This window comes from Sceloporus undulatus, chromosome 10 (assembly GCF_019175285.1).
Source record: "Sceloporus undulatus isolate JIND9_A2432 ecotype Alabama chromosome 10, SceUnd_v1.1, whole genome shotgun sequence".
NCBI classification, from domain to species: Eukaryota; Metazoa; Chordata; class Lepidosauria; order Squamata; family Phrynosomatidae; genus Sceloporus; species Sceloporus undulatus.
In genome coordinates, this window is record NC_056531.1 from 4,493,529 (window position 1) to 4,511,518 (window position 17,990).

The following is a 17,990-nucleotide window of genomic DNA, read 5'->3' on the forward strand; positions in this document are numbered from 1 at the left end:
ACCCTATGGGCAAGCACTCCCCAATGATACCCTATGGGCAAGCACTCCCCAATGATACCCTATGGGCAAGCACTCCCCAATGATACCCTATGGGCAAGCACCCCCAATGATACCCTGTGGCAGCACTCCCCAAATGATACCCTATGGGCAAGCACTCCCCAATGATTCCCTATGGGCAAGCCTCCCCAATGATCCCTATGGGCAAGCACTCCCCAATGATTCCCTATGGGCAAGCACTCCCCAATGATTCCCTATGGGCAAGCACTCCCCAATGATTCCCTATGGGCAAGCATCCCCAATGATCCCATGGGCAAGCACTCCCCAATGATTCCCCCTATGGCAGCCACTCCCCAAGGATGCCCTATGGGCAAGCACGCCCCAATGATTCCCTATGGGCAAACATGGTTCCCCTATGGGCATGTATTATTATTTGTTTAATGCATCCCATATATATATGTAGGCATTGGGTTTATGCAGCTGGTTATAACAGGTCCATGAAGTCTTTGTAGCTGGAGACACTGCCTTGGAAGGGTGGAGAGGTGTATTCTACAGTGTGGTTTGGACCCATGTTGCAATATTTTAAAAAAGAAGAAGCATGATCAGTGATACAAATGATAAAGGGGTATCTGGGCATTTCTTCTTTCCTTCACATCTGGAAAGCCACTCTCTATCTTCACTGAATAGCAAGGAGCCAAAATAGGGTGCTGTGTGAACATAGGCCTGAGGTTGGGCCCATTTCATTAGGAACTGGGCACTGGTATGTGTCAGCTATTGGAAACACAAATGCATAGAGATGCGATTCATTTTTCTGGTGCACATGAACAAGAGAGGCTTGCCAGATCACAAGAACCTCACAGTTCATTTTGGAGGCCATTTTCTCTTAGTTCAGCAACAGTAATATAGAGGGTTAAGCTCAGTGGGAGAGAGTCCATGCTTTTGTGTGCATGGTCCTAGGTTCAGTCCTGGGCATCTCTACTTAGAAGTGGAGAAGCTTCTACCTTTGGAGAGAGACTTCCAGTCTGTGCTGACCATATTGGTCTTGATGGACCACTGGTTTGCTTCAGCATAAAGATGCTTCTGATAGTCATTCACTCCAACTCTACAGCCACAGCAAGGAAGAAAAAGTCATTGCACTTTTGCATTGGGTTAATATGTCTTGTTTATAGCTATTTTACCATACACATATGTACACACACACAGTTAAAGTGTTGGGGGGAAAGCAGCCTTGCTCCCACACTTTCTGGCTGTATTTTAAGGACATTTTGTTAGCCTTTTAAATCCTGCAAAGTGTGTAAGCTATGCTGGTATCCTGATAATGCACTTTGGACCTCTTCTGGACACTCCACCAGTCCTTATGTTTATCTCTAGGTATGGCGTTCGGGATATGTTTGGGGAGAGGCTGTCTCAGTGAAACATTGAGTTTGAGAGTGCTTCCATCATTGCGGAGGGAAGGAGACACTATTAACATTCGTGAGGGTGGAGTTGCTAGAGTGAAAACGGGAAAGGGCTCCTTAATGTTTAATTATTGTGTGGAAGAGGGAATTCTAGAAGATGTTGTTTGTCTTGCAACCACGTAACCAGCAATGCTTGCTGAAATTCCCTCTTCTGCACAACCATTAAAGACATGTGAACCATCTCCAGTTTTCACTTTGGCAAGTCTACACAAGGGCTCAAAAAGACACATGCAGATATAAATTGGACTTAGGCTTGCATATGTCACTGATGCTGGCCATGGTGCATAAACCCCATGGAAATGAACAAGAGCTGTGAAGAGTGGGTTCTTTCTCCAGTGAGATTGTATCTCAGAACAGCATCTTAGTGAAATGCGACCCAGGGTCAGCGCTGTGGGTTCCCTGCTTTCCTTCCAGTGGAGCCCCAAGTCTGCCACTGTCTTAGGGCCCAAACAGACAGATCAAAATAAAGCTGCTTTGGGTCACTTTGGAGGTATGCTGTTTAAATGATGCACACATCTTAAGAGACCAGAAGCTGCACCAAAGTTGCTCTCTCGTCCTTAGGACTGGAGCATAGCTTTGGCACAGCTTCCAGCCTCTTAGGATGCATGCAGCATTTAGACAGCATACCTCCAAAGTGACCCGAAGCAGCTTTATTTTGGCCTGTCTGTTTGGGCCCTTAGTTAGCCATCTCACCCCAATTCAGAGTAGGGACACTTGCTTTTTTGCCTTTTACATCCTAGAGAGATTCTGAAGTGAAAGCTGTTGACTTTCTTCCTCTTTGTATATATCATTTTCACCTACATTAGAACCCTGCAAATTCAGTTGGACTGTCTGCTTGGCATGTTCAATGGGTGAGGACCATTTCCAGTGCTGGTGTCTTGTAGGTATAGTACTCTTTCATTTTCCTCCTGGAGATAGGCTGGGTGTCCTCATATTCATTTAGCTGTCAAACAAAAGACCTCTTTCAGTAGGGAATTAATCTTTAAGTTGTTGTTCTTATTGGACCGCTTTGGTTTTCTCTCTCTCTTTTCGCCTCTTAATAGTTTAGCATTTTGATATTACAGTTGGCTGTATTGTTTTGATGATTTCTACTTTTTTGTTCATTAGATTTTTATGTCGCCTTTCCACCAAAAATTGTGGTCTAGGTTACTAACCAACTTAGTTTAAAAATAGTTAACCAAGATTGCCATCCATGTTGTCACATCAACCCAAACCATTAAAATTAGCACAGTAAAAAGGATTGCCATTATGACATTAATTATTAAACCTTAGCATTTCAAAAGGCACCGTGAAGGGGTACGTCTTCAGCTAATGATCTAACGATCTAGGGCAGGCGATCAATATTTTAATAGATCAGTAAATAAATCTTCACACACCCTTCATAAAAGCAGCGAGAGTGGGAATTCAGCACAACTCTCAGGGGCTTGCATTCTACAATTGGAGAGCAACACAGGAAAAGGAACATAGGAAAAAGATCTCCTCTGTGTATCTAGCAGGTCTCCACAGTTGATGATATAACAAGGAAGACTTCTTTTATTGTCACTTTGGGCTTTTTATGATTGGAAACTGCTCTGATTTATATTTATTTCTATCCTGCCTTTCCCTCAGTTTAGGACTCAAGACAGCTTACAACAGAAAGACCAGCACAAAAGACCAGCAGAAGGCCTCTTTCCCCTAAAAAAACAGCTCTCAGAGGCCTGCTGGAATAAAAAGGGTCTTCACCTGCCTGTGGAAAGACAGCAAGGAGGGTGTCAGTTTAACCTCTCTGGGAAGGGAATTCCAGAAATTGGGAGCAGCCACCAAGAATGCCCTCTTTTATGTTCCCACCATGTGTACCTTTGAGGGCAGAGAGACAGAGAGAAGGGCCTTCCCAACAGATCGCAAAGCATGGACAGGTTCATATGGGAGAACATGATCCTTCAGATAATCTGGACCTGAGCTGTATAGGGGTTTAAAGTTCATAACCAGCACTTCCAACTGTGCCCAGAAACAGACCAGCAGACCAGCAAGAAGGTTGTAGCCAGCCTTGGTTAACAATCTGGTGGCAGCTCTTTGCACCGGCTGAGGTTTCCAAATACTCTTCAACAGAAGTCCCATTTAGAGTGTGTTGCAGTAATCCAACCAGGATGTGAATAAGGTGCGTGTCACCATTGCCAGATCAAACGACTGAAGGAATGAGAGCAGCTGGTGCACAAGCTTTAAAATGTACAAATGTATTCCTGTGCGCTGCTGAAACCTGAGCTTCCAGGCTCAAGATGGAATCCAGGTGCACAACAAAGCTGTGGATTGGCATCTTCAAGGAGAGTGTGACCCCATCCAGCACAGGCTGGATCCCTATTCCCTGATCTGCCTTTTAACTGACCTAAGTACCTTGGGTTGTCTGGATTAAGTTTCAGTTCACCATCATCCAGGCCATGACTGATAACAGGCACAGGTTTAGGACTGAAAGAGTTTCCTTGGATTGTGGTGGAAAGAAGTAATAGTGTTGTGTATCATCCACATACTGATAGCACCGGACTGCAAAACTCCAAGTGACCTCTCCCAGTGGTTTTGTGTATATGTTAAATACCATGAAAGACAGAACCAAGTCCCACAGACCAAAGGCCAAGGAGTTAAGCAGGAGTCTCTGAGCACCATCTTCTGGGTTTGCTCCTGCGAGAAGGAACAAAGCCACTGCCAGTCCCATCATAGCCAAGTGGCCCAGAAGGCTGATGGTACTGAAAGCTGGTGAGAGATCCAGCAGAACCAACAAGGACACATTCCCACTGTCCAGTTCTGGCATAGGTTGTCCACTCAAGAGACCAAAGCTGTGTCTTTTCCATAACCAGGTCTGAAATCAGATAGAAACGGATCCAGTTAATCTGTCTCATCCAGAAGCCCCTGGAACCAGGAGCCCATCAGCTCATTAAATAGAGAAATCTATTAGAAATCTAGTTACTAGATACAGAAATCTAATAATAAATATTTTGAGACCCATTTCTGTGGAGCCTGTCATTGTGGCCATTGAGGCACTTTTCTCTCCTTCCCATATGACCCATGCTTCAACAAAGAAATCAGCATCTTCTATTTCTTCCTTAATTCATTGAGCTAAATGTCCATAGATACTGGAAGGCTTGCCTTGAGATGTATTTTCCGTGCCACCAGAGCCCAAGATTGATAACCAGGAGGACATTTGGTTCTGTTTGCCTTTCCTTAGGCGTCCTAATGGGAAGGGAGGTATTAACCACTTCTCAACAAATAAACAAGAACAGCTAAAGAGCCATTTTCCTGAATTAAAAAATATGGACAGGTGGCTTTCACAACTGGGCTGGGCTTGTAGATGTTTTGTTAAGTAGAGTAACAAAAGTTGTGCGATTAATATCAACAAATCTTAATAAAACATAGTTTTTGTGGGTTTTTTTCGGGTTATGTGGCCATGTTCTAGAAGAGTTGCTTCCTGACGTTTTGCCAGTTTGATTTGGGGTGGGAATGCCTATTTAAGACATGCAGGAGCAGCAGGAGGAGGAGGAGTAAGGTAGTAGGATGAATTCTTAAAGATGGATGAATGACCCTGTATCGGAGGTGGTTGATCATGTTTTATTGAAATGTCCAATTCCTTGTGTGGACAACTTTGTCTGGTTTAGGCTAGGAATTCTCCAGCTTTTGTCTCAGATGGGGCCTTTTAATACGGGTGAGCATTCAGAAATATGACATCTGTAACCTTCCATCTGAAGGGGTGCAAACTATCCTACTGCTTCATTTTGCTATGCCTAGAACTTTGGCCCACAGATATTGGTGCAGCGATGTAATTTGTCCTCCATCTGATTTTCTTGCTGTTCCTTCCTGTAAAATAACCAAACTTGCTTATGAAAACAATAGGATATGAAAATACATCAAATGCATCAGTAAGTGCCTTCTTTGTCTGTCTGTCTGTCTATCTACCAATCTATATAACTGAACGATGGATGTTGTGTTTAATTTGCAGCCAACTACAGTGAACTGTACCACTGGTCAGTAGAGCATTATCCGGATTTCTGGGCAGAATTTTGGAAGTTCAGTGGGATTGTCTTCTCTCACCTCTATGATGAGGTAAGCCATTATGGATATTGGAACCTTTCGTTTTATTTCCTAGTTACTTTAAATAACCATATTCTCTGTGTTGTAAAGTGAATGCTCAGTAGAATGGCTTATCCAAACGAGTTTGGAAAGCTGTTGATCTCTTGACCACAAATATGACTATTATTTGTATATAGATGACATTTATACTTTCTTCTACAGTTAGAAACTGTTTTGAACAGCTTGCGTCGCAATTTATAAAAGACAGAACAGTCTTTGCCCTCAGGCACATTCTAGAAAGACATGCCACAAAAGAAAACGGAGGTGAAGAAGGAAAAGAATAATGAGAAAAATTTGGCATCAGTTTTTAATGTTAGGATGTTCTCCAGCCTGGTAGAATGACTGAAGGATTATGATTCAGGAGATGCACAGCCTCTTGGAGCTGGCTTCTTAGGAAGGCTGATGGTAGCCTTACTTTTCTTTTCTCTCCTTTGGCCTTACAGATCATAGTGTCACACCACCTAGTGATTCTGTAATGAAAGGAGCTCTAGGCTACATATTTGGAAGTCCTCCTGTAAAATGTGTTGTCACTGTTGGATATGTGGTGGTCTTCTCACATGTCAAGTAAACCACTGAAGTTGCAATTATGAAGTGACAAAGCAGTCTTGTGTGAACAGGGGCTTAAGGAGAACTGACATTCTATGTCCTAAGTTCTATTGTGTAGAGCTGACTTGGTACACATGATGCCCAAGAGCTAAGAGTTACCTCCAGTGACTGGACGTGGACTACAGAAGGGGTTTACCTCTGTGGTCGGCCATTGGAAACACACCTTGTGTTCAGAAGGATTTCTTTTTGTCCTGGGAGTTAGAAACATCTCTGATACCGGGTGATCAGTGACAGGGCTGGTTGAAGCCATTTTGCTGCATGAGGCAAAACTGCAAATGGTATCTTCACACCCACTCACACAGGTCAAGGTGCATAGCACCTAAAGTCAGCCAAGTTACCTTGGCTTATGGGGCAGAAAAGCCTACATCCATCCTAGTTGTAAAAATAATAACCTAAGATAAAAGTGAAATAACATGAACAAGAACATACAGTACTTCCACTTCATGACATGCAAAACCTGCTGCTTGAGGCATCTAGTTGGGCTGGCCCTGACATTTGCGTTCCTGGCTAGACCAATGACTTCACATTCTTTTGCTCTACACACGTGTACGGTGGTCCCTCCACATTCGCTGGGGTTAAGGGTGAAGGACACCCATGAATATGGGAAAACCGCAAATTAAAAAAAACAACTTTATTTTTACCTAAGAGAACACCTCTCTAGGAATCTCCAGGTCCTCCAGTGCAACTGTATGGTCAGCATCTGCCAGAAATGGATCATGGAATCACGCTGGACAACCTACAAATGCCTAGAGAAGTGTTTTTTTCCTAGGAATCTTTAGATCTTCCAGTGTTCCTCTGTGGTCAACTTCCAGCAGAGTTGTACTGGAGGACCTAGAGATTCCTAGAGAGAATATATTAATCAAAACAGCAAATAATAAAATCTACACAAGTCAAGGCTGAAAATCTTCTATGTGGGAGAACACAGCTGAGGTAATGGAGGAAATGAGGGCATCCTAATGTGGGAGCCACATGGAGAGCCTGGGTAGCAAATTCTGGTACCTTCTGTACACAGTCCTAGTATCTGCCTCTAAAACCGAAATGAAATCAGACCAAACGGGGCTGGTCCCACCTGCTTGCTTTTGGCATTCCTACACAATAGGGTGGGCAAATGTCTCCATATGATGACTGTGATGGGCTGATAGATAGCATAACAAACAGGAGCTAGCATTGGTAGCACCCTCTGAGGAAAGAGGTAGCACGTTCCAGACATGAGTAGAAAAAATACTGTCACCCCATGGATTTAATGAGACAATGGGATGGCATTGAGGACAACTTGACAATAGAAGAATACTTCTGTTCCCATGAGCTTTAAGTTGTCAGAGAGCTTGTGGGTGGGAAGGTGGAAGCCAGACAAGAGCTTGAAGCTTGTGAGATGCCACTCTAGAACAGCCTGCATGAGTTGCTTTAAGATTTCAAAGCTCTTATCTCCTAAGGATGTCTGGTGTTCTTCCATTAGGTGGTTGATCCTTCTAAGAGCATTGCAGATGTTCCAGAATGGTTTAAAGGCAGCCGGCTGAACTATGCAGAAAACCTCTTGAAGCACAAAGAGAACGATAAAATTGCCCTCTATGCTGCACGTGAGTAGCCTCTGCAAATCTTGTTACTTGGCACCCACTAGCAACTGTGGCCCTCTTACAGCTCCTATCAGCTCTAGCTGTGTAGCTGATGGTGATGAACAATGGGAGATGAAATCCAAAATCATCTGTAGGTTCACAATGGTTAATCTCCCTACATAATCCACCCCGCACTCTCAGGACATCTGGGAAGTTCTTCCTAGAATATTATAATACCAGGTTAATGACAACTTCACATAAGGCATTCACTGCCGCGGCCCCAAGATTATGGAATGACCTACCGGAAGAGATCCGTCTCATTACTACCTTAGAGGTCTTTAAGAAGGCACTCAAAACAGATCTCTTCTGGCGGGCTTATCCACTGAATTCCATATTAAAAGGTTATGACGACTGTTCTTCCTTGACTCTGATTGTTGGCTAATGGACGAATTGTAATTTTTAGAGAATAGGAATTCTTGGTAAATTCAGTGTTAGTATTTTATTGTTGTATTGATTGTAAATTGTACTAAGTGTCTTTTAAGGTTGTAATCCCGCCTCGATCCGTGGGAGAGGCGGGAGGTATAAATAAACTATTAATCTCTGTACTGGCTGGAGCAGTGGTTCTCACACTTTAGTCCTGCAGAGATTTTGGACTTCAGTTTCCAGAGGTCCTAGACTTCTTGGCCAGTGGCCAGGAATTTGGGGACCTGAAGTCCAAAACATTTGGAGGACCAAAGATTAAAACCCTCTAAGCTAAAGTGAGATAGTTAATTCACTGAGGATGGTGTGGGCGCAAGGTAGTCTCTTTTACCTGACACTGCATGGGTATGTGGTATGAATGCACATGTTGGTATGAGAGGAGGTGTTCCCTAAAGTATCTTGGAGGGCTTAAACTGCTTAGGTCCTTAAAGGTATATCAATACATTAAATTGTGCCTGGAATCAAATTGGTAATTTATTCTATGAAACCGTTCTCTAGTATACCATGTCCCAAATTTTTGATGTTTGGATACAGGGATGTGTTTCCCCTTCCTGGACTGCTATAGGAGGCATGCCTCCTTCTACTAAACACACACACACACACACACGCGTGTGTCTTTAGACAATTTGCAGATTAATGTGCAAAACATACTTTTCGTAAGGATGATTCTGGCCACCTTCCTTTGAACCTTTGCTTGATTAGTCAGTAACAGGACCGTGCTTTTTGGAAAATAGGGATGCTTCAGTAATCCCTCTGCATCTGCCAGGTGCAGTGATTTTGGCTTTTGGTTTTTCAGAAGTTTTGGATTTCAAGTCTCAAGAACCCAAGGCTGTGTGTGTGGCCAGTGGTTAGGGATTCTGAGCATTAACATGTAACACTTCTGGATGGTCAAAGGTTGAGAACAACTGCATTAATGAAACCCGATATGCCCTCACATACTCTTTCAGGATGGTGTCCGCTGTCCATATCTGGTGGGGAGGTGACTGATGCCTTTCCCCCCATACCCTGGAGGCAGCAATATCCATTGTGGTAGTTTAGCTTTTTTATGGCATATTTCTGCCTTCTCACTGAACACTGATGTGCCTCATCGCACTGGGAATGGCACTGCTAATGCAGTTTTTTGAACTGATGCACTACTAATTTGACTTTGCAAGACTTCTCACTGTTCGGTGTGTTGGCTTGTTTGTAACTGATCTGTGAAATGAGCCTCTGAAAATCAACATGGTCAAGTTGCACAAGCACGATTTATTAATTCCTGGGTCGTGCATCAGCCAAGCTGACCTGCGCTAAATGGTCTTGCAGCTTAACTGTCTTCTGATTTCATCATAGCTGTAGGGGTGTTGCTTTGCCTTGCAGCCACTAAGAGATTGCAATCGATTACCAAACCAGCTTGTACATTCTCCAGTTAGTCTTTTGTCAAACCTGTTCTCCCCTCCTTTTCAGGGCTTTCTCTAGCCTGTTGGAGAAACAAGTAGACATGCTGGCAGAACCTTGAGTTCTGTCTCTCTTGCAGCCATGCCTCCTTTACCTTCAACTTCTTATGGATGTTTTAGTGAGTCTGTTTTCTTAAGACAGACTGGCAGGTAAGCCCAGAAAACACACCCGTCCTTTGCCAGAAGCACTACTATTAATCACTTTTGGTACTTTGAAGATTTAAAAAAGAACTTTGCAATTGTTACATATAATTTTATCAACAACTGTAGGTTGTTAAACCAGTTAAACCAAATGCTGCCCCTCAAATGGTAGGAATGACCAGCCTGTGCTGCCTAGGCTACCTGAGAGTCCTACAGTAGAAGTGAATAGCAATGGATCTTCCAGGACTTCTTTTGGTACTGAGTTTCAGTAGTGATTCAGCTCTCCAGCTCTTTCACGCTTTCTCCATATGGTAGAACACATGCTATACACCAGGGTTAGGACACCTTTGGCTCTCTGCATATTGTTGGTCTTCAGCACCCAGAAGCCCCAGCCAGTAGGGCTGATGGTAAGGGATTGTAGTAGTTGTAGTCCAAAACATCTGGAGGGCTAGAGTATCTATTTCCTCCTGTTTGAGACATAGCCAGCTTGTGTCCCAAGTAGGGAGAAGACGAGGCTTGACACAAAGGGAAAGGCAGATGGGAAGGGGGAAAGAAAACATGAAAACCCAGGTACAGGTTCTCAGTCTTCTCAGTTTCTTCAGCCTGGGGTGATTGCTCTTGGGTGACAGCTGGTTAGAGGAAAGGCCTGACTGAGCTGACTTCTCAGGAGGGTTGATGGTGGCCACCACTTTAATACTGGAAGCACCCATAGGATTGCATTGTGAGACCATAACCCTGGGTGTTGTGCAGAGCAATACAGCCTTGTAGGACCTGTTGTACAGAGTTCTTCTGAAGAGTGGGCTGGGAAGCAAAGGTGATTTTTTTCTCTCTCGCTCTCATGGAGCTGATTTCATACAATATAGGTTTCATCATCAGAGGTAAACACATTTCCTCACAAGTGCTCTGGGCTGCCAGCTGTATAGTCTCTGCAATGGGTGTGTGTGATGCAGAGGTTTATGACTAAGCTTTGTCATTCCCTCCCTGCCCGCCTTTCTCTGTTCTTTATTTGTCTTAAGGAGATTAAGTACTAAATCAGTATGGGGTTTTAATAGCTCTTGGTTCAATGTCAGAACAGAGCTTATGGAATCTAGTACCAAGAAGGAGTGGTGTGGGTTCTTGCCAAGCTCTCCAGAGCTTCTTGGAAGGTTAGAGACCTGGGCAGCAGCCTCTATCCTGTCCTTCAAATACTGAGCAGATACTAAGTTTTACCATCAAAATGGAAACTGTGAGAAAAGTGAAGGCTGTTCGAGGAAAAAAAGTCATCCTGGGATGCACTTGGAAGAAGCGCAAGTGGTCTCCAGAAAATTCAACATGTTTTAGTTTACTTACGCAAGGCTTACCTGACCTGGTTCTTTTGTTTCACATGTGCACATGTTAGCTTTGAATAAAAGGTTTGGTGAAACATGTTGAGCTGCTCTTCTGTTTTGAGATGCAGGAATCTATTCCTGATCTTTCCATGTTATTTCTACCTGTGCTACCAAAGTTTATATTAAAGAAGTAAAGCTCATGAGCACATCTACTTTGTTAACTTTAGGTATACCTGTATAATGCTTCCTGTGTTCTGTGTAACATCTGGAGGACTGTACGATTCTTAACTCTGCTCTTACCACTTCACCACACTGGTTCTTGCTTGAAACTATTTATCAGCAGGTCCTTCCTAAGGCTTGGGGAAATTCTTTCCACAGCGTAGCCTTTTTGCCATCTCTGCAGTCATCTTCTCACCTGTCTGGGGCTGACTCTGTCCTTCCTTGTTCCCCAATGCAAACTTGCTAACGGAACCTGTCTTCTTCTAAACCACATTTTTTTCCCACAGAGGAAGGAAAGGAAGAAATCGTGAAGGTGACTTTTGAAGAGCTAAGGCAACAAGTCGCTCTGTATGCTGCAGCCATGAGGAAAATGGGAGTGCAAACAGGAGACAGAGTTGTTGGTGAGTCAGCCTCTCTTTCATTCTGTCCCTTCCCCCAGTTTCTTAAACTAGCCATTCAAAGACTGGCAAACATGTTTGATGCAAACATTCCCATGAAGGAGCCATTATGCTTTATGTTTGACTTGGGATAAAGTGAAGTCTTGGAAGCAGGATGCTTGGAAGAGTCCCAAACTTCCACTTCTAGAGGGAATAAGCAGTGCTCTCCTGACTGCTGCTTCTGTTGGAGGCCATCACTTCCCTCTCCATGTCCACTTCTGAATCACTTGTATAAATTGACTTTTGCTTCCATGTTGTTCTCAGAATAAGGTTGGCTAATGAGAACACAATGTATATGGCAAGAGCAAGCATGGTGTAGTGCAGTAGTTCCCAACTTTGGTCCTCTAGGTGTTTTGGGTGTCGCAGAATTCCTGACTTGGCCAAGCCACCTAAGGCTTCTGGGAGTTGAAGTCCAAAAAAGCTGGATGACCAAAGTTTGGGAACCACTGGCATAGTGGTTTGAGTGTTGGAGTGGGACTGTAAGAGACCAGGGTTCAAATCCTTGCTCAGACATGGAAGCCCACTGGGCATCCTCAGGCAAATTACATTGTCTCAGCCCACAGATGAAAGCAGTGGCGAACCTCTTGTGAATAAATCTTTTTCAAGGAATCCAAGACAGCTGTAGGATGGGATGCCATAGATTGGAGGTGACTTGAAAGCGTATAACAAAGTGTATACTACTCACATACATTGAACTGGTTGGCAATGGCCATGGCTAGCAAACCCACTTCCAAATTTCTGATTTGCTGGTTGATTCTCCAACTTCGGCTTCGCATAATCACTGAATGGAGGCAATATCTTTTCCACCTCTTGCAACAATAACTCCTGCTTCTTGAGAAATCTTGACGGGATTGGAATAAGTAAAGGATGTGTGTGAGGTATGCGGGGATGGAGTAAAGATCTACTTCTCCATGTAGCACAGGGACGATGACATACCTTGTCCTGATACTCCCACTCTGCCTCTTGAAGAAGCCTGAGCATTCAAATTTGGTAGTTCTTATCATAGAATTGAAAAAGTTTAGTTTCTGGTTTTATGTGGTGTGTTGGCACTTTCTTACTGAAATCTTCAGCAGTGGAATGTTATCCCCTGTGTGATGCAATATAGCTTTTGACAGCTCTGCACTGGAAATTACCTGCTTTACCTATCTGTTTTCTGGCAGGCCTTGAGCAACAAGTGGTATGTAATAGTTCATTGGCTTGGTGTCTTTCTCATTGCCCAGTTGAAGGTGTTGAAACGGAACCCATCCCATCTCAATTTGATCCTAAATTATTAGCAAGGTATGGTGGTGGTTAATAGGTTGACCAGTGCATCATGCCCATTCAGGGGGGAGTTGTGGTATTGTGCGAAGTAGTTATTTTATGGGGTTATTTTGTGTGGATTATATATACCTGTGGGACCTTTGTTTGGGAGGAAATGGTTTACGTGTTAATGGTGGCGTTGATTTGTGTCTTGTACTGTGTTGAATGGCGCAGCCTGGAGGTGTGTTGTGGGGGTAGGGAATGTGCAAGGGGTCTTTGTGTCTATTTAATGGGTAATCCATTGTCTACAGGGAAACCCTTTGAGCCTGGGTGGTGTTCACTTGTTGAGTCTTGATTTTGGTGTTTTTGGCATATCCCCCACAACACATCTCCAGGCTGTGCCATTCAACACAGTACAACATGTAAACTAACTCCACCATTAACATGTAAAAACCACTTCCTCCCAACCAAGGGACCCACAGGTATATATACACCACACACTTCTATGCCACCAACCTCTGAAGATGCCAGCCACAGATGCAGGCGAAATGTCAGGAATACATTCTTCCAGAATGCAGCCTCATAGCCCGAAAAACCCACAGAAAACCATGGATGCTGGCCATGCAAGCCTTCAGCTTTACATTTTGGGAAATGTTTCCTCTCATGATCCCGGCTTGAAGTGGGTTGTTTGGTAAGTTGATGATGGTGTGTGGCTCCACTTCTTCCTAGGATGACAACCAAGGGGAGGTTGATCCCCCAAATGTTGAAATGTTTCCCGGAGCCTGAAGGACTTGTTTTGTGCTAGTGGGAAGAAGGAAATACATCTGTGGTTGCTTTCATGCTCATCGATGGTATCTTATTCTCCCTTGAGGGAAGGTCTTTGATAGGGGAGGAAGTCCACTAGCCTCCTACGGCTAGTCCTGCGTAAGAGTTTGTAGGGTAACTTGTTTGGGGTTTGAACTTTAAGCTTGGAAGTACAGGAAATGTTACGTTTTTTCTCCACTCCCCCTCAGGGGAATGTACTTTTACCCTCCAGACTGCTCTCTGGAAAGAAAGAGAACTGTAACATAAGCACAGAGCTTGAGAGAGCTTTTTTTGAGGCTAATAGCTCCCAGAATTCTGTTGCAATGCTGGCTGAGGGATTTTGCAAGTTGTGATCCAAAAAAGTAACTTTTACTGTGCAGTGCTTTTTGAGCATGAAGGTGATGTCAGTGTATTTTCAAGAGAGAGTAGAGGTGAGTTCTGTTTGACAGGGTCCTCCTTGACACTGACTTTTTTTTAAAGTGGAGCTCTCTTGCCACAACAAACTACCATTCCCAGCATTCCATAGCGTTGACCCACAACAGTTAAAATGGTGTCAGACTGGATTATCTCTGCAGTGTGGATGCAGCCTCAGTCTTTGAGGTGCACCTTGAGGTGTACACCTAGATTTCCCTACCCAATCTTCTCATCATTTCAACCATCGCACCTGGTTTTCACATTTTAGTTATCTTCTACCTCCTCCAGTGTGTTCCCCCAACTTACACAAAGGCTAGGACATGAGGAGATAACTACTACATGATGGGATGTGAGTGTGGGATTTTCTTTTCTTTTTTTATTCTTTTCTTTGGCTGTTTTATCACTTGGTTGAGGATCTATTCCAATGCTGTAATTGTCCCGATTGCCACTGTTCTAGGTTATTTGCCCAATGGTATCCATGCGGTGGAAGCAATGTTAGCAGCTGCAAGCATTGGTGCCATTTGGAGTGCGACGTCGCCGGACTTCGGCATCAACGTAAGTAATGTAATTGTGGAAAATGTGCCAAAGATGCAGCTCCCTTGCCCCAGTGGGAGTGGGTGCTTTTGTGATGTGCAAGCCACCCAGTTAAAGGAAATAGTCAGCATTTATCTCTCATTTCCCCCCTTTTCTCATCATCCATGGGAGAAGGGAAAAGACGGTTCATGATGCAAAATAACACCTTTTCCCTTCTCCCATAGATGATGAGAATGAGGCTGTATCTTGAAGAACATAGAAGGAACTGGTAATTGCTAAAAGTAACATTCAGATATTATGGGGAAAACATCAGAAATATGTGATAATTTCCGTGTGCGCGCTTTGAATGGAGACAGTTCCAGGTTTAATTCCTTGCATCTTCCATTAAAAGCAGCTGGACACATTATTTTAAAACATAATGTATCCGCACTAGCCATTGCTTCAAAAACTTAATAACATGTTTGCAGTACTGTTACTTATTATTTTTGGTTAGTGTGTGATGTGCTACAAGTATACCCCAATTAATAAATACATGTGTTCCTGGGCATTAATTTAACATGAAATTTGGTCTCAGAGGCAGAGGTAACATGGAAAGAATGGGAATAGGATTCTGAACCACCTAAAAGAGCAATTCAGCATGTTTCAGTAAAATTTCTATTTAAAACGGCCCAATATGTCCATGTGAAATGAAATAATGAGGTCAAGCAAGCCTTGCGTAAGGAAGCAAAAAACATTTTGAACCTTTTAGAGACCACATGAAAGCTTATTCCAAAAGGCATTCATGGATGATTTGTTTCTCTTTCACCAGCCTCCACTTTCTGTTTTAATTTCCATTTTGTTGGCTAGATGGATAGATCTATGCCTCTTTAAAATGCCAGGGGTAGCTGGTGAAACAGGCTTCTCTGCTTTTCCCTTTTTTCGCTGATGGTGCATTCTCAGCAAGGCATTTGGGAGACAGTTGCTTTTTACCTTGCCTGTTGCAGGCAGGTACACACAGCTACAGTAAGATCAGCAAGACCCGAATCCTGTTCTTTCCCAGCTCAAGCCTTTATTGCATTGTTTACTGCAGACACAGTGCTGCAGTCTGGCATTGAAAGTCTGTGTTTCTCCATCCCTCCTTCACCATTTAGAAAAGCTGTCAAGACAGACCTTCCTGGAACAACCACTCGGTCACCCATTGATACGATCCCCATATAGAATACTCTGTGGATCCCTCTCTTTGTATTGCTGTTTGTTTTAATTGTTTTAATAATTGGTGTATTTTATTGCTGTAAGGGAATTTTAATTATTGTGCTGGTAGGAGGGCAATGGATTTTATTTTATTGCATTTTATTCTTATTATATGCTGCCTCGATCCTGACAGAGAGGTGGGATATAAATAACATTTATCATTATTATTATTATTATTATTATTATTATTATTATTATTATTATTATCCTTCCAATGCTGCTGGAAAGCTTCCATTCTAGACAGAGGACAAGGAGGAAACAGGGGGCTGGGGGTATAAAAAGGCTTTGCAAAATTAACTTTTTTGTCAGAGTGTAAATTTCTTAGGCCCTATACAGACAGGCCAAAATAAAGCTGCTTCAGGTCACTTTGGAGGTATGGTGTTTCAATGATGCATGCGTCCTAAGAGTCTGGAAGCCGCACCAAAGCTGCACTCCAGCTGGAGAGTGGCTTTGGTGTGGCTTCTGGATTCTTAGGACGCATGTATCATGTAAACAGCATACTTGCAAAGTGACTCGAAGCAGCTTTATTTTGGCCTGTCTGTATCAGGCCTTAGTGTAAATGGCTTACACTATGCCTGAATTTCTTTTTTCAAAGAGATACTGTTGTTTTTAATAACCTTTAAAAACAGTGGAACAGACACCACTCCCTTCCAGTGATTAGGAATAATGAATAGACATAACTTGGCTATAAAAAAAGCAAAGTGTCTGCTTCAACATTAAAATGTGAAAAGGAGGTTGTTCTCTCCCCCTTCCTCATAATATGTTATGATAACCTTGTTCTTGACATATGTTGCTTCCAAGTTCTGGTGGAAAGGGTCAAGTACGTAGATCACGGGAAAGAGATCTCTTTGTTTGCTGTCTTGGAGGGCTTCTGTCAAACAGCAGATATATAGTGGGCTAGAAGGACAAATGAAATAGCTTGATCTGATAGAAAGCAGTTTCCCTTACGCTTATATGCAACTCTTCTTCCCCCATAAGGCCAGTAGAGGGCATCCTAACCTTCATATCAGTCCAAGAAATTGTGCAGAAAATTGTGCAGAAAATCTTAACTTTAGCCAAACCACCTAGTGTGGCATTGCTTTGTCACTCTCACCTATGATGGGATCCCCTCGCTGTTGCACTGAAATCAAAATTTGTTTGTAATGCTTATATTTATGCAGCAAAAATGATGCTCTTTCATTTCATATTTGCAATTAGATATGTAGGTTTTGAATTCATCTTCTTCTGCAAATTATATCAGACTTCAGAGCCTGGAGTGGAGGAGCCATTTGGCTGTGCTTAAGCAGGCTGTCTCTTGCCCTTCTGTCCTTAGATTCTAGAGCAGATCATTAAGCAGAGAGTCTGTGAGCATCTAGAAAGTAATGCCATAATCACAAAAAGTCAACATGGGTTTCAGAGAAAGAAGTCGTGCCAGACAAACCTGATCTCTTTTTTTGATAAAATTACCAGCTTGTTAGATGAAGGGAATGCTTTGACAAGGCGACTCCAGTACACTCCAAGGGAGTGTGTTCCACTGTTGCTCAGGAAGTTCCTCCTAATGTTGAGCTGGAATCTCTTTTCCTGGAGCTTGCATCCATTGTTCCGGGTCCTAGTCTCTGGAGCAGCAGAAAACAAGCTTGCTCCCTCCTCAATATGACATCCCTTCAAATATTGAAACAGGGCTATCATATCACCTCTTAACCTTCTCTTCTCCATGCTAAACATCCCCAGCTCCCTAAGTCTTTCCTCATAGGACATGGTTTCCAGACCTTTCACCATTTTAGTCGCCCTCCTTTGGACACACTCCAGTTTCTCAATGTCCTTTTTGAATTGTGGTGCCCAGAACTGGACACAATATTCCAGGTGGGGCCTGACCAGAGCAGAATACAGTGGCACTATTACTTCTCTTGATCTAGACACTATACTTCTATTGATGCAGCCTAAAATCGCATTGGCCTTGTTAGCTTCCACATCGCATTGTTGACTCATGTTCAACTTATGGTCTACTTGGACTCCTAGATCCCTTTCACACATACAGTAGTTTCATTCAGCCAAGTGTCCCCCA

The 17,990-nt window shown here is 43.2% G+C and overlaps 1 protein-coding gene across 1 annotated transcript in view; it reads left to right on the plus strand.

The window, feature by feature from the left end:
• Positions 1–17,990, plus strand: part of AACS (acetoacetyl-CoA synthetase) — a 48,462-nt gene that overhangs the window by 1,216 nt on the left and 29,256 nt on the right. The window contains exons 2-5 of the mRNA XM_042442026.1: positions 5,419–5,522; positions 7,612–7,732; positions 11,576–11,689; positions 14,640–14,737. Of these exons, the coding sequence (XP_042297960.1) occupies positions 5,419–5,522; positions 7,612–7,732; positions 11,576–11,689; positions 14,640–14,737 (437 nt within the window). The remainder of the gene's footprint in view (positions 1–5,418; positions 5,523–7,611; positions 7,733–11,575; positions 11,690–14,639; positions 14,738–17,990) is intronic.